The 26798-nt window shown below is 40.3% G+C and overlaps 1 protein-coding gene across 4 annotated transcripts in view; it reads left to right on the top strand.

Annotated features, from left to right (window-relative positions):
• Positions 1-26265, top strand: part of fndc3a (fibronectin type III domain containing 3A) — a 45111-nt gene extending 18846 nt beyond the window's left edge. For 2 of the 4 annotated variants that reach the window (XM_026191570.2, XM_026191571.2), the window contains exons 3-26: positions 1739-1814; positions 10469-10545; positions 10653-10899; positions 11116-11406; positions 11880-11938; positions 13112-13278; positions 13396-13455; positions 13563-13701; positions 14106-14159; positions 14265-14389; positions 14560-14734; positions 15619-15705; positions 17911-18049; positions 18599-18667; positions 18800-18918; positions 20004-20109; positions 20349-20524; positions 20674-20787; positions 20870-21019; positions 21665-22011; positions 22560-22769; positions 23064-23230; positions 24847-24971; positions 25925-26265. In XM_026191570.2, the coding sequence (XP_026047355.2) occupies positions 1739-1814; positions 10469-10545; positions 10653-10899; positions 11116-11406; positions 11880-11938; positions 13112-13278; positions 13396-13455; positions 13563-13701; positions 14106-14159; positions 14265-14389; positions 14560-14734; positions 15619-15705; positions 17911-18049; positions 18599-18667; positions 18800-18918; positions 20004-20109; positions 20349-20524; positions 20674-20787; positions 20870-21019; positions 21665-22011; positions 22560-22769; positions 23064-23230; positions 24847-24971; positions 25925-26248 (3603 nt within the window). In that variant the 3' untranslated portion in view covers positions 26249-26265. The remainder of the gene's footprint in view (positions 1-1738; positions 1815-10468; positions 10546-10652; positions 10900-11115; positions 11407-11879; positions 11939-13111; positions 13279-13395; positions 13456-13562; positions 13702-14105; positions 14160-14264; positions 14390-14559; positions 14735-15618; positions 15706-17910; positions 18050-18598; positions 18668-18799; positions 18919-20003; positions 20110-20348; positions 20525-20673; positions 20788-20869; positions 21020-21664; positions 22012-22559; positions 22770-23063; positions 23231-24846; positions 24972-25924) is intronic. The other 2 variants (XM_080288639.1, XM_080288638.1) reach the window with 1 other exon arrangement.
• Positions 26266-26798: the final 533 nt, after the last annotated feature.

The following is a 26798-nucleotide window of genomic DNA, read 5'->3' as shown; positions in this document are numbered from 1 at the left end:
GGGAACTGAGGCATCATCTAAAGTCCTCCTTATTTTTGCTCCTGATTTCTTGGGCTCATCTGCCTCCTTTTCCGGAGAGTGGCTACTGCTGATAACGTTTCAATCCCTTCTGTGAAGGTTTGGCGTGGACATCGCTGTGGCTTATTTGTTGAAGGGGTTGCTGTGGATACTGACGGTAGGGAGGCTGCACTAGAGCCAGAGGCGAAAGTGAACAAGCCGCCTGCTGCAGAGAGAGACGCTGTTTGAGCAGATGCGGCTGAACCACGCTAAGCAAGCATGAGATTTATGAACTACTTTGTGTAAATGCTACGTCCAGTGCAAGAGACCGATCTCTATATTACTGCACTCCTCGCATCTTGTCAGTTTCTTCCTGGACTTTATGCAGGAGTTCATGGAAGTGGAGGATGTTAAAAGAAAACATCCAAGCCAGATGTGTTAGCATCGCAGGTCATGTGATTTCTCATGAGGGTTGGGTGAAATGGTGGAGGGTCTGATAGACCCTGGAGCATCTTTTCCTTTCTGTGACTGCGTGAACAGAGACGCTTGAATGAGAAAAAGCAATGCGGGCAACAGTAAGTAGCAGTCAAATCTTTCGCAAGCAAAATTTCCTTTGTTTGATTTTTATTGGCTGGCAGTGAATGTCACAGTATTGATTACAACAGTAATTTCCAGTGTAAAATTAAATGGGGGAGGAAATATCCTACAAAGCATATTTGCTTCAAATCAAAGAGTGTAAAACAAACATACACATGCAGCCGTCTCTGAAGTAGCGAGACTTTGATTCACTTAAACCTCCCTTGCCCCTCCCACCACCTCCATCATCTACGCTTGCTGCTGACGCTGCTTGTGTGGGTTTGTATGGACATATGAGGCTCTGTGTGGCAGGCAAAGGGCTCTTTCCTCTCCCTGCTGAGCACATGAATGGGAGCAGTGTCAGAGATGGAGGTGCTGATGATTTCAGTGCTTGAAGCGAACCATAGTCAAAGCCCTTTGCTAGAGGAGTGTAGATTCTATGACAGCGACTTCCACAAGAGTGAGGTAACTAGCTCCCACACACAGTGCCAGGCAACAAAAGCCTAGTTGCGCATGTTTCAGACTTTAAAAAGACAAGTTAACGGAATAATCAGTTTGTGATCTTGATATTTTCATTTTCTAACCTAAGCTAACCTGTTATTTAATTGAAAGGAGAAAAATAATGATTGTTATAAACTTACAATAACACTTTGGATGCAGCTCTTAAAAGAAAGGTTATATTGTCAGAGACCTTGAAGGTGATTGGAAATGTCTTTACAGACCAAAGTGTGCTTTTTAGTTTGTGCTTTCTTGGTTGTTGTTTTTTTTTGCTTTTTTTTTTTTTCCTGGTCTTTTGTAAATGACATAAGCAGTGTGACTCATTGTCGGCTACGTAGCTGTGTCTTTTCTTAATCAACAAATTTGTCTTTCCTGTACATTTGATTTAGCTGTGGCGAGAAACTGTTTTCCAGCAAATTATATTTTATATTATCATATTGGTTTTTGTATTTTTTTTTTTTAATACTTTTTTTTTCTTTTTTACGATTGTGGTTTTTACCTTTTTGACTTTCCTGAATTATACCTTCTTTAGGGTATGAGACGGTTTAATTATTTTAAAGTTATTCATTAAGCATGGCACTTTTGTAGGTCATTCAGTATGCCTTCACTGAAATGAGAGTTTGAAACTCATATTTTTCTGTTTGTCATCTTGTTTGCTTTCTCACAGGTAATCCTGGTGCAAGTAAACCCAGGTGAGGCCTTTACTATTCGACGAGAGGATGGTCAGTTTCAGTGTATCACAGGTAAGAAGAAGCGTTGATCTTTTTAGTCTAAATTTTTATCTGTGTTGTCTAATATGACATAACGTTCAGTTAAGTCAGTCTTAACTTTTTTTTTTTTTTTTTTTTTTTTTTTACCTCACTGGATGTTTTTCACCCGTCTTTATTCATTAATGCATAGAGACAAAAAAAAAAAAAAACGTATTTTCTCAGTTCTGTTTTTTGCCTTTAAAAATTAGTTCATACAATGTCATCTGTTAATCTATTTTTGGAATACAGTAGTTTCCCCAGCATTTTAAAGAGATAATTAGGCGTTGTGTTTGACTATGTGTTTTCTGCATAGATAACACGGCAACAGTATTAGATCAAGGTTTAATTTTCATCATAACCTTGTACATATGAATACATATAAAATGTTAAAGCTTCAAACTCATTCATTTGCAGCAGAAATCATCAACAGCTAATGAAAAATAAGGCACCTGCATGACTGTCACTCAACTGAAGAGCCTTTTCTGGCATTTGGTAGAGAAGGCGTGGCTGTCAGATAATCATATTAATCTTCACTCTGCATCACGTTTACAAAGAGAAAATGAAAGTTGAAATGTTTGGATAAACTTAGCCTTGTGAAAACTAGAGACCTAGAGGGGAGTAGGACAAAGGGAGATTAAGTTGAGCCTAAAGTCAAAGTTGGGCTGGTAAATCTGATCATTCTACTTGTATGTTCGTCATTTAAGTCATGGTGGTTGGTAGTGGTACATTTAACTGCTTCATATCTTAAAGCATGCATAATATTTTCCACCGTTACGTATGTAAATGGGGTGGAAAAATTACTATAGGAGGGGTTGTATTGAATTACAGGGTTGCAGTAGTGTTAATAAAGTGCTTGATGAGTGCGTTTTTTTTTTTTGTTTTTTTTTTCTCAGGATATGGTAATCTGATTAACACAGATTCTGTTCTTGTCAGTTATTTCCTTTATGTGGAGTCATTCAGCTTGGTTTTTTCGCCTTGAAAGAGAGGAAGTTGGTGAGGATGCAGTGATGTATTTTTACTGAAAAAATATCAGAATGGTAGTCATGTGTCATAGCTCTCAGCTTGCTCAGTGCCATAATTGCACGTATAGTTTCAGTTACAACAGTGACTAGTTCAAAGAATGGCATATGACAAGATGTTTTTAAGACAAATATCTTTAAACGTGCTTAAAGGACAGATTCTTGTTCTGTAGTATGTGATGTACATGTGGTCATGCAAGCATTATTTAAGTGTGTTTTGTTTACTATAATCATTCCATCTGTCTTTAAAGTTAATAAGAGGCTTCAGCATTCTGAGACTGTTGAATCAAATGGGTATCTTCCAAAGGTAACATGGTTTAAGTATGAAGTTCTTTATTTTCTTCATCTGGACACTGTTTTCCTTGTCAATATGGCAGCAAGAGGATAACATGAACAATTAGATGCCTACTGAAAAGCACAGTTAGTTTGGAAGGTATTCATTTGACTTGTCAAACTCAGACTGCTGAACGCTCCTATTACGTTTGCTGAACTTTAGAAGAGAGCTTTTTTAAAAAAAATTTTTTATATTTAATCAAAGCCTTCAGACTTTGTCCCTCATCACTTGAATTACACATAAGGAAGAGACCTGTGACCATTGTAAACGGGAGCAGTGATTAAAGCAAGCAAAACCGGTTTTGTGTACTCATACGATCACATGTACTGTTTTTAGAAGACTTAAAAATGAGTGAGCCTATTGTTTAACACAACAAACTAACAAAAAAGATGTTAACAAAATGTGCATTATTTATACGAATCTAGCATGAGAAATGCTTGATTACGCTCAGTTAATATGTAATTTTGTTCTCTTTATATTCTTCTCCCTCATCTCATTAAAAATCCATTGTCCTGATGAATGGTGCATCTGTAATCTATATATCATAATGTTAAAGAAAAATATGGCATAATTACAGTGTTTAGTAGAGGGCTTGGGGCAAAAGATGTTTGAGTAAGATGTGTTACTCATGCTTATTTGTCCTGATGGCATTTCCTTTTCCACAATTGTTGGTGATTACGCTGGCTTTGTGACAGCAACAATGAAGTCTAGCCCTAACGTGTTGCTGACAGTGTGAAGGAGGGGAAAAAAGTGCCAGCGTAGTTGTAGGAGGGAGCGTCGTGGTACCATAATTATAAATGATAAATTGTAGTTGCCCGGAGAAAACATTGATCTGAAAATGATTTGCTTTGTTTATGGCTTGGTACACGGGACATCCTGCCCTGTATTGACATTTCCTCGAGCTCATAGCCACTCTTGCGTTCTCTCTCTCCAATTGTGAATTTGATATGATAAGGAAAAAGATGTTAACATAGTGTGATTAATTTCTGATACCCTTTGTGACCCCATTAAAGGCATTCAGCATTGTAGGACACATTTAATGATTTCCATATAGACTGCTGCTTACTGTCTCATTGTGTCTGGGCCTTTTGTCTATACCATGTGGCATATAGAAATAACTATGAGATGACATGCCCCAGGGATCTATAGTTAAATGACAAAGGAGTTATAGAAAGTGATACTGCCCAGCCAGGAAGCCATAATACAGTGTGCTCACAGCAGGGGCTCTTCTCCCTACTCCTCTCTTCTGAGTTCTCACACCAGTCCCCCATTATGAGCTTAGTAAACCTTCCTAATAGGGAGCAAGCATGCATAGTTTCCATCAGAGGAGAAACAAGGAGCTGAGAGGTGCCACATAGATCAGTGTGACTGCTACTAACTGGCCTGTCACAGGGTGCACTCATCTCTCTGTGACGTGAATAGAGGGATGACTCACCGCTTGCAGTGCAAGGAGGGAGGAAGAAGTGTGTGTGTGTGTGTGTGTGTGTGTGTGTGTCTGTTTGTGCTTGCAGGCATGCATGCATGCATGCATGTATGTGCTGGTTGATTGGGTTGTTTTTTGTTTTGTTTTCCCCCTCCCTTGTTTGTTCAGAACAACCCATACAACACAACAATATCTCTGTTCACTTAAGTGTTTAATGTGCACGTGTATGCTTCCATCTTTAACCCTGGTGTGTATGATGGTATCACAAAGCCAAAAGGATCTGGCTTACGCACTTTTTGCTTTATACGACATCATTTTGTGTGCTCATATATTCACATATTTTTAGCAGCTTAATGTGCACAATTTCTGTGTGTTAGGGCATGGCAGCCAGGTTAATAGGAACGCACAGTCTTGTTAAATGTCGTTTATAGAAGGCGTTTGCCTTTTTGCTAAGTTGGAGGCGGGACCTGAGATGATAGAATCTAATTGGAGTGGCCATTTACTGTGCTTGTGTTGGGTAACTTTCTTGCCACAAGGAGAGTGGACATGCCCTCACAGTTTCAGGCCAGCACTCCCTAATTTGGCTTTCTCTTTACCTACTTCTAGATGCCAAATCTAGACGTAGATGAAGAAAGCTGCATCACTGGAATCTGTAGCCACCTGATAAGCTTGGTGACAGATGAGGCAAGTCAGCTTCAGGACCACTAGGTTGATTAGATCCACTTCTTTATGTGATATAGCCTTGCGGTGATTCACCATCACTTTGGATGATTCAGTCGGTGGTTTATGGCATAAAGCTCTGTCTAGTTCTACAGGGCTTATTGAACCTGATAGTGATTTGCCATTTTTTTTCACAAAAAATCAGTCATTTTGGTATTGTGACGGGAAGCTAAAAATAGTGTGCACAGACCTTCATGTTACTGAGCAGACACACACCTTACTCAGTTTGATTATTCAGTCCTTCTGCTTACGTGTCCCTTATCTCCGCTGAGGCTGTCTCACAGCTATGAAACACTTCACTTCACTTCATTTCTGATGATCTGCAGGTGTCTTTAGTCTTTCTTTTTCCCTATTGAAGAAAGTTACATCTATCATATCCTGTGCCTTAAACTGTCTACACTGTATACTATGGTGTAGTCCGTTTTGAGACTGTTTTGATGACAATCTATGTTCAAGAAGTTCTACGAAAATAATTCCTATGATTTGAGTTTTTGGGGTTGAGTTAATTTGATCCACTTCACTTGCAGTATCATCAACTTGAATTTTTTGAGCTTGTTAGTGCATACTAACCTTCAGAAAAACTGTTTCAGATAGGCTACCCTAGAAAACTGTATGTATGTAACCATCACGTTTTTTTTCCCCCCAACAACAGGAAAAAAAAACATTAAATGAGAATTTCAAATATGGATTATACTTTTTCTGTCGCTGCTTAATTTTCCACCACCTCTTTAGGTGTAATTTATACTTCAGTGTTAAATCTATTTGGAGTCTATGATGTAATCTACACTAGTGTCTACTGCTGTTGCTGAAATTTAAACTGGTGTGCCTGCACTTAGGCAGTTTGTCTCTTCAAATTAAAGCATTCTCCTCCTGTCTACCTGAAAAAATGGTGGCAGAAGAAGTGGCCGCTGGAAATGTTTAGAATGAAACAATGGTAATGAATGAACCCATCGTAATTGGTGCAACATTGGTCCAACGTTACTCAGTTTTCGACTGAGTAGCTAAGGCCATCATGAAACGGTTGCTGGTGGCACAGGCTACCAGCAACCAGTAGTCAGCCTATTATTTTAACTGGAAATAAACAGAAATTTGGATGAATTGCATCATTTAAAATTAAAACCCATGTGAACAGCTGTAGTTGGACTTCTTTTCATACACAACACCCTTTCCCAAACCACAGCCATCACATATGGTTTACAGGATTGGGCTGCAAACATCAAACACATTAGCACTATTTTTATGCTCATCACCTCCCCCACCTAACTCCAAGGACATGTACACAAACATGTGGATGCAGACAGTTCATTCACAGCTTCTGCAGTGAGTAGCTCTAAGAATGACTGGGCTTGTGAGTCATTCTCCCGCTGCTGCGTTGATACCAAGGGAAAGGGGTAAAGAGGATATGATGGGGGGGGTGTCAACTTAACCCCACCCTCCACCCCCGTTTAGGCAGTTGGGGGATGTCCATAGCAATAAGATGGTTGCATGTCTCTTAAGCTGTTTTTGTGTTTGGGAAATTATCATTTCAGACATCATAACTTTATGTCAGGAAACTGTTTTTAAAGTGGAATCTTTATTTCTTGAACATAGTCAGATAATTCATTATTTACAAAAAAGTGCCCCCTGTAGTCATGGCCCCTCTCTTGTTCTGGTTTAGTCTGGCTTACAGCAGTATAAGCCTCTGATGTTCTGTAATAAGCACAAGCATGAAGGTTACTGACTCCCTCCCTTCCTGTAAACGTCATTCATACCGGTGGGGGCTGCAAGACTCACACAGATGCCTTAACATTTTTAGGATATTCAGATTAACTTTACAAATACCCAAGAAAATGTCTATTTTTTTCTTAAAATGTTCAATTGTTTACAGCTTCCTCAAGTTCTGGTTTGCACAGTTCCCTCTCCTTTTTTTCTCCTCCTCTATCTGGATAGATTGGTGATGGTTGGATGCTAGCAGGCATATTTTGGATCAGCACTGTGTCTGAGGATGGGTGTACACATGCAGCCTTTGTAATCTGATAATAAAATGTTGCGCTTGCTATAAATTACTGCCTTCTTAATTTGATGAAAGATATTTCCCGCCTAAAAGAAAAATGCTATATCATGCAAAAAAGGGAACAATTTGCCACAGTGTCATCACTAAAAATTCAGGTTATGGTTTTAAGTTCTAATTATTACTTTTTGGGATTATTGACAGTTCAGTACTTCCTTTTCCCTTGCTTGGGTGTAATTATTATCCACTGTCAGTAAGTGTTCTTGCATCCCCTGCCTACCCTAACTCTCCTCTTTATTTGCTGATAGAGACAATTTATTAGCTCTAATTAATCAAGCCCACTTCATCTTTATAGGACCACAGTTCATCGTGTTGCCAGTGAGAGCTCATTGAGAGCGCCCATATGAAAATACTGACTGTTGTTCCCTCTGAATGCTTTCCTGGATTTTTACACTTGTCTCTTAACCCAAACAGACTCTATGTAGCTTATCTGCTTCTTTGTAGTCTTCAAATGTAATTGAGGGTTCATCGTACATCGGATTAAACCTGACAGTTTGCTTGTATTATAGCAAGCAAATTTTATAATCTATTATTTCAACACCACGTCTGCCAAGTTTTGTATTTTTGCAGCATGCACGTGAAGTTCCGCTTGACTGTTTTTGTTATTGAGCCCCATTTTAAGACAAGCGGAAACAGGTGGGTGCTCAAAGGGCCTCAGCTCATTTTTGTGTATGTGAACATGTATGCGGCCTTTTGAAAAGTCTTTAACTCCTAGAGGAATACTGATACTTTCTTTTTTCTTAATGAGTTTTTCTTTTTTCTGTGGCAACTTCCTCTGGAAGGCTGGCACTCCATGGCCACGTCAGCACAACCAGTGCTTCGGTTGACTCAGGGGAAGGAGGGGGGTGGGGATGTGGCCTTTTTTTTTTTTTTTTTTTTTTTTTTTCTTCAAATAATCTGATCTTTGTCAGCACGCGTGCGTCAGTTTGATGTAAAAAGAGTGGGTGTCTCCCCCTATTTTCCACCCTGCTTCTCACATCGTGGACTTCTATCCTGCCTCTCTTACCTTGTACTTTCTAGCCCATGCACTCCAAGTTGGTAGACACAAAGCTTTTCATTCTGTGTGAACAACGTATAGCATGCTAATGAGATTAATCAGATTTCCTGTTCCTCAGCATCAGAGGCACTAACTAGAATTGCTTTAGGCAGTTGTTAGGCTGATGTGCTGCTTAGTACTGAGTGGCATAACAGATTTTTCTTAAAAGTGAGTAGAGTTCACAATGCAGCCCTTGAACTCCTACTCAAATTATATTGTTAATCTAAAAATCTATGATGGCTGAGCCAGTGTGACTGGCTTCATTCAGACAAAGTCTCCTCATGTTACCTGAATTTTTGTCCTTGCACAGCCTGTGTTCTTAGGCAGGGAAATGACTCACTGCCTGTTTGCCCTTTTGACTTCAGTATAAAAGGCCTATCTTCTGTTTGTCTTATTCAAGAAAGTTTATTAGCAGGGAGCAGGTGCCCTGCAAAATCATGGGCTTACGTAGTTGGGTCTCCTGGAGGCTACTGTTGATGCATTTAGTCTTGGCTCGGTACACTGGGTCAGTGGGGTAAAATTCTTTGTAACCCTTTGTATAGCAAATAATACCAGAAAGGGGATGTGAGTATGATTCAATTCTAAGCTGTCGTACTACTTTTCTTTGTAAAGTGATGCGAACGCGTCATGATCAGCTATAGATTAAAGTTAACATTTCTGTCTACCCATATGGACATTTACCTTCTCTTATCATGTATTCATGACTTTTCTCCCCTCTCACATTTCTCCCACAGCCTGTAGAATAATATACAAGCATAGAAATGATCACATTTACTTCCTTTCCTGATAGCAACAGCAATATCACCAAAGCTGTGCAACATTTGGATTGACCTACACAGATAAAGACTGCTGTGTCAGCTTCGATGGTGCAGCATTACTTTTCTCACAAAACAAAGTTGCTCGACTGCCTCTCAAACATTACCCGCCTCTGTGTTGAGCTGCTGATTACAACTGTGAACTCTGGACCTGTTATTCTGTGTTGAGATTTTATCTGTTTACACTTAACTAAATGCTACTACAGTCTAAAGCAACAGCCTCACAGTTACTGTAATTTGGTCCCGAATGTATTAACGGCAATGCTTCTGTTATTTGGAAGTAATAGTGGTGGAAATATCCAAAACAGGTAGCTGGCAAACTGGCAGCTGTTCCTATTTGTGCTCGTACTTGCTGTTAATCTTCCTTGAGACCTGGAGGCTGGACTTAGTGCTGAAGGAGGGCAGTGCTAAGTGTTAGTGGGAGTGTGGCAGGCTATAGTCCTAGACACGTTAGAATTAGAATAGCTTTTGCCTCTTATTACTCTTTTGACAAAATGAGTGAAAATGCTTAATCAAGCAATCTCTTTTGCTCTCCTCCATGACATATGGCATTGGGGGGCGTTTGTCTTTGGTCTGTAAGAAGAGAAATGTGTGAATGTGCAAACTTGGCTGAGAGGTCTCTTTCTTTCTCCAAGGCTTTTTGCTGAGCTGTCTCTTCTCTGAGCTGAGCTAAGCCGTTGAACTGCCCCCCACAACAGAGCAGGAAACTTTGTTCCTCAGCACTTTTGGAAAGTGGTTTTCTTGCATTTGCCAGGATTTTTAAAAATGCGTTTTGGGCCTTTTTTCTCATAGGTATTAAGAAAATACTTATTGAAAATGCATCTGGTTTAGAAAAACAAATCATATACAGGGATATTCCTCTTACAGAGGTGCAGCTTTAGTTAAAACTGCCTGTGCATGGGAATTTTAAGTAGCTGAATGTGAGAAGTTTTTCTGACTTAGATTTAAGTAAAGTGTGTTTATTATTTCTATAGAAGTTTTAAGGTAAATGGCCGCATTGTTGACTTTACTAATTGAGTCTTCTGTAAATAAAGCCCTGACCCTTCAGTTAAAAAATGTAAATTGGGGGCTCTGGCTTAGTTTTGATCACTCATTCATTGCTGCGTGGCATGTCGGAAATGTGCTACATTTGTGGATTGTGGTTCTGGTTTGCCATAGCTGTTGGGCTTGTATTAAACTTAAGCCCCATGTATGACAGTGTTTATCCTGAGGGAAGGTGTTTGATCTTGCGCCTTTCTAACTTCTTCGTAGGTCCTGCTCAGGTTCCCATGATGTCTCCAAATGGTTCAGTGCCTCCAATCTATGTGCCTCCTGGATACATTTCACAGGTAGCCATTCATGCGCTATTTCCATCCCAGTGTTTCTGATTGGCATCTTATCATTCTGAGAGTAGCTTTGATATCTGCTTTCAATGCTATTGTTTTCCCCCCCTTAGATCATAGAAGAGAACGGAGTGCGGCGGGTTCTGGTTTTACCTCAGCAACCAGAGTTCCACCCAGGGGGGCACTCCCCTCTCCACCATCCTCCTCCACCACCCCATGCCCACCTGCCTGCCTTCATCCCACACCCTGCCATGATGCCCCCTCCACATCACCTGTATACAGGCATGGCAGGGGGCGTGGGCGACATGAGCTCCCAGTACATCTCTCAGTACCATCCAGCTCATATTTACCCAGAGCAGGGTGAGTTGGAGTCAGGAGTCCCTGGATATACTGTTATACTTGTTGTGTTGTTTGTTTTTGTATTTGTTCTCAGCACTTTATTTGGATAGGCTGGTTACACACTAATGGCATGAGTCAAGTCTTACTCTTTTAGTTGCTTAATCTAAGAGAATTACTTCACTTTCATCATGTGCATTTGCATGTCCATCTTATAAGAATAATGTTTTTGTGCCACAGTCTCTACAGATTCTCACTCCCAACATGGACGTCCGTCGTTGGTTCACAGAGATGACAGAACTAGCAAAACACATGAACGTCTGCAGAAGAAACTGAAGGAGCGTCAAGGAGGAGGGCAGGTGAAGGACAGCCCTCCCTCGTCACCACAGAAGTCCTGCAACAGTCCCCCAACGGTGGACATTCATAACGGTATTGGAGGGAAAGGGCTGGAGGCAGAGCAGGGGCAACTTAGGCACACAGTGTCCTCTCCTGACAAGCAGACAGGCAAGCGAAAAATTGGAGAGTCAGCAGGTAAGAGTATTAAAGGGTGGAGGTTTATCATAGGTTTTGGGTTTTAGCATGGTATTTGGGAAAACTAATAGCTGGGCAAAGGTGATACTATTTAATCAGTCACGTTTTAATGTGCAGGAAGAATAGTTTCACATTGTGACCTGATGGAGATTGCTACAATGTAGAAACAATCCACTACTAATAATGAAGCATTTAAAAAACCGTTACAATATTTTTCAAGATCCAGTTAGAGAATCATTTTCACAGCTTAGAAATATCTGAATTCCTCACTTGATAGTTTTCTTTAAGTCTTTAAAGCTTAAGGGTAGTAACTAACAGAAGGTTGATCTGTAATCATTAATTTAAAAGAAGTTTGACATTTACAGAGTGATTTTGGTAGTACTGACACATCCTGTTTGTTCAGCACGTAAAAACAGTAGCTATTATTAAAGTATTTTAATAAATTGATTTACTTTTTTCTCTTCTCTCCTCAGTACTTGACAAGGAGGCGCAGGCCCTACAAGCGCTCTTGAGCACCATCAATAAACCAGAGGTTGGTGTTTGCTTCTTTCTTCTTTTTTTTTTTTTTTTTAAATCTAATTAATGCAGTTTGCATGATTTTATGTGATTCCGTTAACAAAAAATGAAACTGTAATGATGCTACTATGTTGCATCATTAAACATTCTATTAACAACCTCAATGAATTATTACTTAGCATCTTACTAATGGAGTCAGACCTGCTGACTACCATCCATGTGGGGACTTTTATTCCCAATTGTGCCGCAGCATTTATACAAGTACTGAAAGGTTTGGATTTGCTCTGGGTTAAATACATTTTTCCCCTGGCTCTCACATAGTTAGATTATATACATGAGAAAGCCATTTGTTTTGCACCAAAATACATGATTAAATGTTATAGTTGCAAAATTATCTGACTGAAATATTCATACTAGATACTTTTTTTTTTAATCCTTTGAAATTGCTATTTTAAAATGGTGTTGGGTTCTCAGCTGCCCAGCAGCTTTGTAGATAAATGAAGACGAGAATGGCTGTTCAATAGCAGCTGGGTCAGAATTAGTAGAACTGCAAATAGAATTTGCTTGACCTTATAAGATAAGATTTGTCACCGTTGGTACCGTCTGAGCTCCTTGTAAAAGTAGCAAAAACAACTCGGTTGGAAATATAATAGATAAAGTTAACAGAATACTGGGGAAGTTCAGCTCTTTGCTGCCATACTGGTCCGTTACTCAACAGAGAGTCAAACTGCGGGAAGGAAAAGGACTAAGGTGGGCCTGCAGGGCAGAGGGGAGGAGGTACAGACTTGACCTGATTGAGTTCTTCCACATATGAATCCCCCCCCCTGCAGAGTAGCTCAACCTATTTTTAAATCTTCTCCAAACAGAATGGAAAAAAAATATCTTAGGGTTGCACAGCACATCCCTGCCAGAAGCTGAAAACCTTTTTCCCAATGCACTGTCAGTTTGCATATTTTGATCCCACACTCTTTTCCACTACCAAGCAATATGTTGGTTTTGGAAAATGCAAGAATAAGAAATGCTTATGTTTTTAAGACTTCTAAGCATGGCTGTTTACCAGCCATAACCAGTTTTGGTTCTGAGTTTTAAGGGTTGTAGGAAATTATTAATTTGACAGTATTTTAAGAGTCTGCAGATACTCTGAAGAAGGAATAACTTGATACTCATCCAATGTACTTTCTTGTGATAGGTGTCAGACATCGAGGCCAGAGGAGCAACAGTGAGCTGGAGTGCGCCCACCAAGCCAGAAAGTGAGAATGACAGCAAGGAGGATGACCCCAGCTTCTCAGAGCCTCTCTGCTATGATGTCTCCATCTCAATTAGTGGTAAAGATGGGAAGTACCAGAGCATGCACTGGTGAGTATAAGAAACATCCACAAGTTTTAACATCAGTTGTCATGACAAATTAAGCATAGACTATGTCCTTATCAAACTCAAAAGGTGTTGTTTTTTTTTCATTTTCCTTTAATGCAGTGGGGAAGAACTAAGTGCAACTTTAGAACTCCTTCGGCCAGCAACAGACTATCATGTCAGGTTGGTGCAACACTCCACCACCTCTTATTTCAAATCCAGATTTAGTACTCCTAGTAATAATGTATAAACATGTTTTTTTTGTTTGTTTGTGTCATGCCCCCTCCCAGGGTCCAGGCGATGTGTAGCGGTTTACAGGGAAACCCATCAGAGGCTGTGAGCTTCACCACTTTAAGCTGTGAGCCAGATCCTCCCAATCCTCCCAAGAAGATCAGTGGGACCAAGAATTCTCTTTTACTTCAGTGGAAGGTAAAAGAAAAGACTGCCTGATGAAGCCACAGTTTTAAAGCTGGACATTAAGAAGCAGCAAGAATGTATGATATAAAAAAGATTACTAAATATTGAAACTACGATTTCTTTTGTGTTCAGGAATGATAGTAGGTGATAGTAATAAACGATGCACACATATTTGCCCCTTGAGGCGGAATAATGACGAAGAGTTAAGATCCCTGCACTTTCTATGATTACCTGATAATTATAATTACCTTCCCTTCACATTTGTTACCATGCCCCCATCAGTGTTGTACCACTTCTGTGTTTTCATTCAAACTGTTCTATGGTGAGGATTAATGCTAGTGGTTGCACAGACTACTAGTTAGTTGAAATATTAAAAACCTTTTTTTGTTTGCTTTTTTTTTTTTTTTTATCTATAGGCTCCATGTGACAATGGTTCCAAAATTCAAAACTACATACTCCAGTGGGATGAGGTAATTTTATTTTTATTTTTATTTTTTTATATATCTCTAAAGAATTGATATTTGTGTTCAACTAGTATTCCAGTTTCTTTAAGTGAAACACTTTGTTCATTAAAGGGGAAGGGCACTGGTGTTTATGAACAGTGCTACTATGGACCTCAGAAGCAGTACAAAGTGACCAAGCTTTCTCCAGCTTCACGATACTCTTTCCGCCTTGCAGCCAAAAATGACATGGGTACAAGGTAGGTGCATTAACGTCCTATTATCTCCTGAATGGCACCCTCCCTGTTGTCCGTTATTATATTGCTGTTTCTTCCATCCACTGTCTTCATCCATGTGTGTCTCTCACTGTGTTTCTTCTGTCTCTCTCTCCCATTCTTTCCCATCCACCATCTCTCTCTGCCCTCCCCAGCGAGTTCAGTGAAGTGGTGGACCTGTTCACCTCATGCAGTGTGCCATTGCCACCCTTCCCTCCAGAGCTGGAGATGGCGGGGGTGACCTGGCTGTGTCTGAAGTGGCAGAGGCCTGCTAGCTCTCCAAAGGAGGATGACATCTTTTATATTTTGGAAATGGAGGAGGAAGGCTCGGTATGTCTCCTGCGTAAACCTAAAATCATCTGATCATGTGAGATTGTAGCTCATGTATGAAACAGCAGTATATGCAGACACTGTTTTCTGTAAAATATTATGTTTTTCCCATCCACGTGAAGTGCCTCCCGTTAATGCATACAGGCTTATCTTAGACTGTTGTGTTTCCAGTTGTGTTGCCATCTTGAGTTTGTGAAAGAGTATAAAATATGTACATTTTCCACATTTTGTTGTGCTTAGACTTACCTTAATTCTTTGTCCATTGTGTCCTACTTCCGTTGGTGTTCCTAAGATTCGTTCTGTGCCTAATTGAAATAAATTAATATTAAACAGATGTAACAGTTTGTATTAGGTCTCACAGTTGATGATGTCAGAGTTGGAAAACTAAGCAGTGAGGTCAAAAAAACATGCCCATAGACTTGCAAGAAAGGGTTGACTCAATCCATGGATGAAGGAAAGGATACAAGAACATTTAAACAGTGTTAAGTACTCGAGAGTAGATGGTCTCCATTGAAGGTGGTTTCTCGTGCCTTTTAAAAATAATGGTAAATCCATCCTTAATCCTTAATCACAAGAGTCACAGCTACCGGTTAAAGGTTTAAAGAAAAATTGGAGCAAGAGGGCTTGGTAAGACAGGTAACACAGAAGCCAATTGATTTTTTTTTTCTTTTTTTTTTCTAGGTTAAAAAGTTGACATATTTGTAGCTTTGTTGCTTTTGCCCCTCAAAACGTAGTAGGTGGCGTGAACCAGACGAAAGCTTCCGTAATCCCTGCAGCTATTGCTCCTGCAGACCACTTTGCTTTCTGTGCTACAGTGGTTGTCTTGAAAGCCATTGCTCACCTGGTTGTTTTCCTCCTCCCTTTGTCATTTGTCTTTGTCTCAGGGATATGGCTTCCAGACAAGCTACAACGGTGACGAACTCTCTTTCACCATTAGGAATCTCCACAGGAGCACCAAGTACAAGTTTAGGGTAAGGGAGCCCAAAGACTGACGTTGGTCCTTTTGGTTGTACTTTAATTTGAAATAAATGAAATCATATCTTTTAAATGAAAATATTAAAAGAATGCAGATCATAAATGTAGAACTTCTGAAATTTATGCTCAGGGATGCAGTGAAGCATTCCTGTCCAACTTTTTGGAAAAATGTTGAGGTTAACAAATTCTGAATGAGCATGTATTTATTTGTTTATTTATTTTTAAAGCTTCAATATTTGATATGTTGGCTTGGGAATTATTTGCTGATTATTATTATTATTATTATTATTATTATTATTATTAATAATAATAATAATAATAATAATAATAATAATAATAATAATAATAATAATAATATCAAGTGTCCCAATGATTTTTGAAAACAAGGTTGTGGAGTGTGTATGGAGAGGAACAGCTTTTAGGCGGGGAAGTTGCTGAGTTCAATGTTGACCCTGTGAGTCATCTGTTTTGCAAGATTCTGCTAGAAAAGCGGTGGGCAGCTGACAACATCAACAGGAAGAGCCAATGAGAACCTAGTTGTGCAAAGTGTTTGAGCTACACAAGTTTTTTGGGCCGGCAGTAATGTTAGAACCTTTGGACAAATAGTTGCCTGTGTCTTCTTCCCTATATATTTTTCTCTTTCACACATTCCCAGATTCCCAGTCTTTCCCATTCTCCCCAACATTATTAGTCTCCTATTTAATTTTTGAATGTTTACTAAAGAGTTTTGAGCTCAGAAAATGGGCAAAGATTAATAATTGGTTGAAATTAAACTGAAGATGTGACGCCTGCTTGAGATGTATGATCCATATCTTTATATAAAATAGTGTGTGTTCAATAAATCTGTAATATTCGTTTTTCTAAATATTTGTAGCGTGTTAGACGTCTTAAATGAGTTTTGTCTAAAACACAGTTCCATATCCTGTAAACGTTGTTTTAGTATTGATTACAGCAATTTGTAAATGCTGTTTAGCCTTGTTTGAGCAGGCCTGAAAGATATAGAGCCCACTTTTAAGAGGTTTACTGTGCCCTGTTAAACTAAACATTTCTCAGAGATGGCATCACCTCAGCTGTGACGTTAGTGAGTTCTTAGCTCGAATCCATCTTTAAAAATATCATTTTTGCCCAGCATTTTCACCGCAGACATCCAGACGTTCAGACATATAAACACCTTCCCAATTTCCCCAAAGCATCTTTGTGGTTGTTTCTACTACACTGGTTGTCCTCAGAAGGAAGTGGTGGGTTTCTGGTTTTGGTGCTAGAGGCAGCAGTGCTGATTGCCAAAACATATAGAAGACATTCTTTTAATTCAGGTGAACTGCTTTTGTGGTATTTCCTTTAAAAAAAAAAAAAAAAAAAAAAAAAAGGAAAAAAAGAAAAAGTTGATTACATAAGTTCCTCCATAAGACTGTATTTAACAAGTGTGTCATATTCAGTTTAGCTAAGTAGCTGTACTCCTAAACTGCATTTGCACTAGATCACAGGTGTTCAATGTGTCTCCCCTCTCATAATAACTGTTATTTTCCTGCAGCAAGTGACAGTAACAGGTGCTATTTTTCTGCCCTGTGTTTCAAGAGCAAGAAATCCAAATTAATTAATAGACTGGTAATAGAATTTATAAGCTTTACTCACATGGCCATACAAATCCACACCACAGCATTGCAAAGCATGAAACTGTCAGAAAAGTATCACATAAACAAGCCGCCATATGGCTAAATGATAGAAATATTCATTAGCCATCTCAAGAAATCCTCAATTCCTCATTTCCAATTTTCCAGCTGCACATTGCGAAGGCAGGCTATGCACTGTGCAGGTTTGTTTGGTACAATTCGTGGATGAACGCTGCTCAGCGTGCTCACAGAGATTTCAATATTATAGCAGAAGCGGCAGAGAAATGCAAATCCCAATAAAGCTTATTGTCTCGTTTCATGATTGCCTTTTGAATTGAGAAGAATAAAACCTGTTTAGACACCACAAGCTCTGCAGAGTCATCTCTCTCATAATGTGCTATTTGCCTGAGGCCATTTTAGTTGCAGGCATACTGTTTACTTTGTCTCATGGATCTGGTTGGTGGTTATTATCAGGGAAAATAATGATCTTTATACACTTGGCCTCATTTACTACCTAGAGGGGAAAAAAGGATTAATTTCCTGATAGGGGTTTATTATTTATTTATTTCTGCATTTCTGCACCTCCTCCAGGTGGCGGCATACAACTCAGAGGGCAAGAGCAACCCTAGCCAGGTGGTCGAGTTCATCACAAAACCAGATATACCTGGCTGTCCCTTCAAGCCTGTCATCAGAGGAAGAGTCCTGCCCAACAGCTTCAAAATGGCCTGGGGTAAGTTTTCTTCTAGTTGCCCTTTTGACTTATTAAAACCTTTCACTCTTCATGTAGTTGACAGCCTGGCAAGTCCAGTTTGCAAGTTCATTTTTCTGACTGAGCTCTGCCTGGACCTATGTGACGGATGACATCCCAGGCTGTCTGTACTATAGATGATTGACAATTCTCTTCTCTTCAGACATAAGCATGAATCCTTCATACGCACACCTCACTGGACAAACACATCCATCACCGCTGTACGTGTCTGTGCTTCCAGATTTCAAAATACCATTTAAAAAACATGTCTGCAGTTATGAAGATATTTTCAAATGTTTCTGTGCACTAAAATGAGTTTCAGAAGAAAAAACAAGGCAACATCCTTGGCCAATCATGCTTTAACTGAGATTATTCTAATGCCGAAATCAGAAATCAAATTTTGTAGATTCATAGCACACTTTTAAAATGAATTAATATATTTCAGGTGGATAAGTAGTCAACCCTTTTGGGGACATAATGATTTATATAGAAAAATAATTATTTTAATTATGTGCTTGTGTTAAAATTTAGAACCCCCTAAAGATGATGGTGGCTCAGAAATCACTAAGTATGTTGTGGAGCTTTCTGAAGGCACAAGTGGTAAGTTCCTCATGGTGACAGTAATAATTTACAAATTTAATAATATATGATTTCATTTATTGAAATAATTTTAATGTAATTAAAATGGTCTGTGCGTGCGTGTGTGTTTTTTGTTATGTTTTTTCCGCTTAGGCTCACCGTGGGGGCAGGTGTACTCGGGGCCAGCTCTGGAACATGTGTGTGAGGGCTTGAAGCCCGGCTGCTCCTACCAGACGCGAGTTTACTGCATGAGCGAGGGGGGGCAGAGCCCGGTGAGTCATTCAACGTCAGTACACGTGTGCACATGGTTGCGCACATAGCCTTGTGTTTCACCACAGGAATTCAGAGTTTGATGCATCAGTTACATATTTATTTGATTGCAGGGAGAAAAGGGAGGGTAAGATATGGCTGTGGTTTTTTGGGCGTTTTTTGTTTTGTTATGCTTTTTTTTGTTTTTGTTTTTTAAATGATTTGCATACACGTGGACTGAGATTACTGTTAGAAACATTAGAAAATGTAACAGACACTTATTTATCTTATAAAAACTTTCAGAATCACACTAGGTGTTAGCCCCTTTTCTTGTTGTTGTTGTTGTTGTTGTTGTTGTTGTTGTTGTTGTTATTATTATTATTATTATTATTATTATTATTATTATTATCATTATTATTATTATTTTGGTTATGAGTGATGCATTTCTGAGCTGTTATTCAAAGTGTTGTGAGTAAGCAGACAGTGATGATTTCATTAATTTGACACAAATGATTCTAGATATGTAATCTATTTATGGCAAGTTTTAATAGGAAATTGTCATTCAGTCAGTTGCTTATGTTGGATATTAGACTATGCTTCCTGGTGTGTAAGTACAAGACAAAGCCCGCTAATCGATTAACCCTCCCTGCATGTGTCAGAGAATGTTTTTCTTAATTAGTTCAGTTCACAGACGCTCTTCATTAATTTCTTCATCAGCTGTTTGTGCATGCATTTATTCAAGATGGAGCTGGTAAAGAAACATGAGTCATGGTGGCGAATTCCTGCTTTTTGGTGCAGCGCAATGTGACATAACACTCACATGGGCTTTTTTTTTTTCCCTTTGTCACAGAAGTTGAGTGTATAATTCACTTGTGAGGCAGTATGTCTAACTTTACCCATAAAGACAGCGTATTTTTCTGTATGCTCGTGTCCTTTGATCGATGCATTCACATTCGTCTCCTCTCCGGACTGCTGTAGCCTGAGTCGGTCTGATAAGCCGGTGAAAATGACAATCTGTGTCCTGTGTGTTTTGTAAGAGGAGAGAGTAAAGAGTGTGAAATTGTTATTTTCTGTGGGTCTTAATTGGTGTGTTGTCTTTACTTGCAAGCTGTCAGAGACCCTGCAGGTCCAGACTCCCGCAGTGCCCCCGGGGCAATGCCAGCCCCCTCGGTTGGTGGGCAAGCCCAAAGCCAGGGAGGTGCAACTGCGCTGGGGTGAGTCATTCCTCTCCAACTTAGATCTGTGTGGGATGCATCTCTGGCTTCTGTTGATGCATTTATTTGTCTTGTGAACAAACCTCAAAGCACTAATCTTTGATTGTACAGTTACTATTATTTTGCTGTTTGTGCATTTTAGCTTTGTTTATACACTGTTATTTTTCTTGGACAGTGCTTCTTTTTTTCTCCCAAAGTGTATTGATCTTTATAAATACTTGTTTGTACAAATTTCCTAGGTGTCCCTCAGGTAGACGGAGGAAGCCCGGTTTCTTGCTACAGTATAGAAATGAGCGGGCCACAGTCAGAGGAAAGCAAAGAGGTTTACCAGGGTCCAGAGCTGGACTGTTCTGTAGGAGGGTTAATGCCTGGCAAAACCTATAGTTTCCGGCTCAAGGCAGCAAACAAGGCTGGGGTGAGAGACTAATAATACTGAATAACACTGTAAGGGATTTAATTATTTTTTCCCAGTGTGCTTTGAACAGTCTCAATAAATACATTTTAAAAGTGTAATTTGGAAATTTCTGGTTGTATAAACTAGTTCTGTTCTTTTCATGTGAAAAGTTTGGCCCTCTTTCGGAGCGCTTTGAGGTTACGACTGGCCCCGGGGCCCCTGAGCAGTGCAAAGCTCCCTCCACCACATGCAAGTCCTCCAGCTGTGTTGTTGTGAGCTGGGAGGTAAGACTGGCTGCCCCAAGTAATGTGTTCAAAATTGAGTGTTGTATGCATCATACTCATTCATTTCTTGTTTGGGATCTAGGCCCCTCCTTGTAATGGAGCTCCGGTGACAGAGTTTCGTCTGGAGTGGGGAGCAGCTGAGGGTAGCATGCAGATTTGTTATAGTGGACCAGGCCTCAGTCATGAAATGAAAGGCCTACTGCCTGCAACCAACTACTTCTGCCGGGTGCAAGTGAGTGCTTCATTATTTCCGATTTTATTTCTCGATTTCTAGCCCCCCCCCCCCCCTTTTTTTTTTTTTCAGTCTTCACCATGGTTAAAATAAAAGTCTAAAGCAGAATTATACATCATCTTTCACTATATAAAGACTATTATGCTATCTTATGACCTTATTTAAGTGTGATATATTCTCTGAGAATCTCATAATAATCCGAAGGACTCCCAGTAAAATGAATAATTTTAACTTTAATTTAATTTGAGAACATAAAGCTGACTAGGCCAGCACAGTAGGAAATATCTGAAACAGTTCTGCATCAGTTCCCTTATCCTTTGAGACACCACTTTCTGCCGGAGTGGAATAGTTCTTTTCAGGGTTTTTTTTTTTTTTTTTTTTTTAATGTCAGTACTTGTAATAATTTCTGCAGCGTTACTAAATGTCATCATTTGAGGTTTTCTCCAATTTTGTGGATGTTATCATTTGGATAGTTGTTTGGTGCATTTAATTTTTAGCATATTCTTGACTGAAGAGTAAAATTGTTTACGTTTACATTGGAACTCCATCTTGTGGTCAAACGTTAATGCTGCACAGGTGTTCTTCCACACCACAAGTGGTACTTGATATCAACTTCTTGGGCGCACTCTTGTTTCTTGTTAATAGGCTGTGAACGTGGCTGGTGTGGGTCCCTTCAGCGAGGCAGTGTTTTGCCTGACGCCCTGCACTGTGCCTGCTGCTGTCAGCAACATATACGTGCTCAAAGAGTCTGAGCTGCGAAGTTACGATACTCCAGTGGATGCGGATGAAGATGAGGAAGAGGAGGAGAGTGAGTCCCGGCCACAGCCGGTCTACTCTCCGTCCACCTGCCTGGGTATTTGCTGGGACCCTCCATGCGATCACGGCTCTGAGATCAATTCCTACCTGATTGACATTGGAGAGCGACAACCTATTGTTGTTGGTCCGGTCACCAAACACGTCATCCAAAATCTACAGCCTGACACCAGCTACAGGTTGGTGCAAGTTTTAAAGGTAGCATCGTAGTTATGCTACACCACTAAGAACTTTCCAGATGTAAGGCAGAAAGAGCAGTTTTTAAATTATGTCTCTGTGCTCATGCGGAATAACATGTGATACAAATTGGACACGCCATGCTTTTAGATTCACTTGGTCTGTGATGCTTTGTTCCAAAAGATGTCAAAGGGGACAACTTGGGCAGATGTAATTGGTTACATCTGTAAACCTTGTCTATTGTGAAGAGGGCTGGCAACTGTTTAGAAAGCAGTTGGGTTCCAGACGAGACATCAAACATTTTTTTGTTGGCTGGATATTTGAATGTGTTTTATTATTCTAAACGAGACAGAAATACTGACAGAGTTCATGGATTAACATTTTAAGAGGGACTGAGATGAATGAATTTGTTGTCAACTTTTAGTGAATTTGTACAGAAAATGTAAAATCAAGGACATAAAGGTCCTCTGGTTGTCACTGCAGTGTTTTACTATACCTTTCCAGCTCTCTGGTGTCATGTCTTCTTCTTCTTCTTCTTCTTCTTCTTCAGGATTCGAATCCAAGCCCTTAATAGCCTGGGAGCAGGCCCCTTTAGTCACACCTTTAAGCTGAAGACAAAGCCCCTGCCCCCACAGCCCCCCCGCTTGGAGTGCACCGCCTTCAGCCACCAGACCCTCAGGCTCAAGTGGGGTGACGGCCCAGCCAAAGCCACCTCAGATGCCCTTCAGTATCAGCTGCACATGGGGGACAAGAATGGCAGGTTAGTCGGTCATTATTCAGGTGGGAGAAAGCGATCTGACAAGAGATAAACCAATAAGAAGGGAGACTGGAGTTTGAGCAAAAGCTGCAGATAACTGTATTCAGGAGGGCGGGGTGATTGAAAATAAAGCAGCAGACAAATTGCGTTGGAAGCTGAAGGAGACAGGAACTGATGATATGCCTTTTGCCACTCTGTAGTTTCAGATAGAGAAGTCTCTCATGCCATTTGCTTTTTCTAATATTTATCCTTTGCTCATTAAATCCTTTCTCTTTTTCCATGTTCCTGTCATTGCAGATTTATATCCTTGTATAAAGGACCATGCCACACACACAAAGTCCAGAGGCTTAATGAGTCTACCTCTTACACGTTCCGCATCCAGGCCTTTAATGAGGCGGGCGAAGGGCCCTTCTCCAATGTTTACACATTCACTACCCCACGTTCTCCTCCAGCTCCTCTGAAAGGTACAGTGCCACATTTTTTTCTTTCTGTCCTAAGCATTAAACAGTTCCTACTATCTTTACAGACACTCACTGCTTGACACTGTGTGCTCATCCTTTAACCTGAGGTGACCCAAACTTGACTTGCATTTGAGTTAGACCAAACTGCCAGAGATTCACTCGCCTGCTCTCATCAAAAGTCGTGTAGATCAGCTCTGTGGTCTGGTCTCTGCCAGCCTCTGCAGAGCCTCTTTTGATCCTACGCGTTGAAGTCAGTAATGAGGATGTAGGCTTTATTCTCAGTGCGGCACCTCTTTTGAATCAAGCAGTCATGTGCCAGATTGTCAGTGTTACTCAACACTGCTGGTCTCCCCACACAGTGAAGTGGACTCTCAAATATAGACAGTTTGAATTTAGACAAGCCATTTCAGCATTGAGTTTAACGTCTGATATCACAAAGGCACAAAAGACTAAAATGCTACTTGCCGCTCCATCTCTTCACGCATTACCAGGCCACTTTCAACCAGTCCAGTACAACCACGTATTTTTTTATTGTTTTTGCTCAAATTGCCACCTACCTAAGGAACAGCGTGACTCACAGTTAGGTACTCTGCTAATGGGGGAACAATCACATTAAGTTCTCTAAAATGCACTTTTTTTTTTTTTATCCATCAGCTTGAGTCACTGTTCATATAAAAGCAAGTACTCTTGTATTAAAGCTAGGAGTGTCTGAAGAAGTTCCATTTTCAGAAATCCCCCAAAGCTCGCATTCAAAGTGGGAGTTTACTTCATGTTTGAAAAGTGTTTGGGAACTTTGATGTCTCTTACTATTTTGTCAACAAAGCTACATCCCGTTATTTTGCAGAATATGCATTATGCGGGGTTCACTTCAAATGGTGTTTTGGTTACTTTAATCCAGAGAAGCCTTTTTACACATCTCCATTGCAGTAATGTACCACCCTTCAAAGGGAATCTAAGATAAATAGCAGTTCAGTTTACCTGTGTTTAAATGAAGCCATTTTAGCCTGGATATAACCACCGGTAGCGTTTTAGATGTTGAGTAGCCAGAATTGACCGTGTTTGGACCTGAGGGAGGACTTGGATCAGTTTGCAAAGCAGGCTACTGTTATAAACTGTGCTAATTGCAAACACACATGGCTGCTAACTAGTGTTAAGTAACACACTAATAAAATACCAGATTTTAATCTTCAAAACTCAAGTGCAATTTGTTGCAGACTTCTTGGACAGGCACACAGCAACACTGCATTTATTGATTATTGGTTAGATATTTCACTCACATTAAAGTTGCCATCAAGGGGAAACTGTGTCAGGCTCTAAACATGTATTTAAATGCTCTAAATCTGGCCATTTAACATGGGAGTCCATGTGGATTGACTGCAGTGTTTGATATTTTAGCACTGGCCTAATTTTTTTTGATGCAGAGGGTGTTGCATGTGTGTACCTTTCTAATGCTGTCAGTGATGTTTTGTTGTTTTTTTTTGTAGTTGGGTTTTTTGTGGGGGTTTTTTTTACATTTCTATTAGTCTATTTTAAAGCAGTTAAATAAGTAGTCGCCTGTATTGCTTGTCTTCATCACAGCTCATTTTTTTCCCTCTTTCATTTCCAACTTCACCCTCCAGCCCCTAAAGTGGAGCGTCTGGATGATAACTCCTGCGAAGTCACGTGGGAGGCCCTGCCGCCTATGAAGGGGGACCCAGTAATCTACAGCTTGCAGTGTATGATAGGAAATTCAGATTTTAAACAGGTACAGATGTTGTCGTGTTAAGGTTTTGTACCCCTCCTTTGTGTTTTATGTCCTTCTGTGTTACCTTCATGTGACCCACCATTCATCACAGTGGCCTTTTTCTATGCAGAGTGGGATACAGATGGATCCCAGGGCCTTGATGCTTTTGCTGTGGCTTTGCAGCACTCTGTATTACTCACCGCTGGCTTTAAATTGCCCATTATGCAAAGGTCATTGATCCATGAGGTATACCAGGTGTCTAACCCCTGCCACCACATTCATCCCTCTCAATGGCCTGTGGCCATGTTAACATGAAATAATGGTCTCTGCAGGCTTATGCTAATCTCACCACATCGTATATGGCAATTGAATCGGGACGCTGAAATATATGGCTACCATCCCCCTTTGTTTCCCTCTTTGTCAGTCTTGGTGGCTTGGATTCAAAGCCCATATTTAAGAAAGTAATTTTTGTATCACTGCTAGTTTGACATCCAGTATTTAAATAACACTGCTCATATCCTCCTCCTGTAATTTTGTGTGCAATTGTTTTTAATTTTGATTTTGTGTGGTGGGCTTAATTAAAGTTTAGGCTTCAAATGAAACGTTTGTTCACTCATTAAAGAGAATCAAAGAAAGTGTCACTACGGCAACCAAGCAGATCAGGTTCACGAGGTCCTCTAAAAACTTGTGGGTGTGTCAGCTGGACAGACGGCTGAGGCAGATGGCTTTCCACGTCTTCCAAGGCGAAAAAACAGGACAAGTCTAATGAAAAGAATCAAAAATACTCTGTCAACTGGAAAAATAATAAAAGTTAAAAGAGATACAAGTGTATTTTCATTATTTCTGTCACTGAAGTTACTCAGAAGCAGTAAGAAAGATGAATTTTCATCTTCATTGTTCAGTACAGCTTCTTGCTTCATGTTTTCTATAATTTTATATACTATTTTTAATCTCTTCCTCTCTCCTGTTCTCAGGCTTACAAAGGCTCTGCTACAACCTTCCATGTTCAGAACCTGCAGCCCAACAGTGACTATCGTTTCCGAGTATGTGCTATCAGGCAGTGCCAGGACGCCCCGGAGCTGAGCGGTCCCTACAGCCCCACGGTGACCCTCTCCTCCCAGCGGAATGATGCGGCGCTGGCCAGCAGCGCGGTCAGCTCAGGATCCAGGATCGGCACAGAGTCCACCCGAGCCAGACAGAGCCTGAGCGACGAGCAGTGCGCTTTCCTCATCCTCATGGTTTTTGCCGTCATCGCCATCCTCATCGCTTTTGTCATCCAATATTTTGTCATTAAATGAGCAGTCTGCACCCCCCAGCTTCAGGGTTATAGCTTTACTCTTCCCTGCCCCTCTGTCTCTCTGTTGTTTTGTATTCTTTATTTTGTACTTACTATTCTCCAGTTTCAACGGAGTAATTGCATTAGCCGAACTGGGGCGCAGCAGGAGGATGGGCGGGTGAGTGGGCGCTAAATGGAAGTTATAAATTGAGGATGTAACGTCTCATTTGGCACCTGTGATACCTTCCTGACTCTCCTTCCTCTGTCTCCCCGCTCCAAGGTTGTGGTATCTGTTGAGTCCAAATGCCTAATCCATCACGATTAGCTTCCTGTGCAAAAGGAACTCAGAAAGAATAGGGATAGGGTTTGCTTTGGGGAAGGGCTGGGGAGAAGTGGCGCATATATATAAAAATGTATAGAAATAGTCATTTATATTTCCATTTAAGTGTCCAGTAAGAAACAGTTTTTTGATAGATGTGTTCCAAAAATAGTCTGTAGGTGTAAACCTATGTGCTATTTGATCCTGGGACCTGGTGGGCCAGTGTTTGCACAGTGAGGTGTGTCCAGATGTG

This window comes from Astatotilapia calliptera, chromosome 14, assembly GCF_964374335.1.
Source record: "Astatotilapia calliptera chromosome 14, fAstCal68.1, whole genome shotgun sequence".
Classification (NCBI taxonomy): Eukaryota; Metazoa; Chordata; class Actinopteri; order Cichliformes; family Cichlidae; genus Astatotilapia; species Astatotilapia calliptera.
Note: the sequence above shows the minus strand (reverse complement) of the source record. Positions and strands in the feature narration are given on the sequence as shown.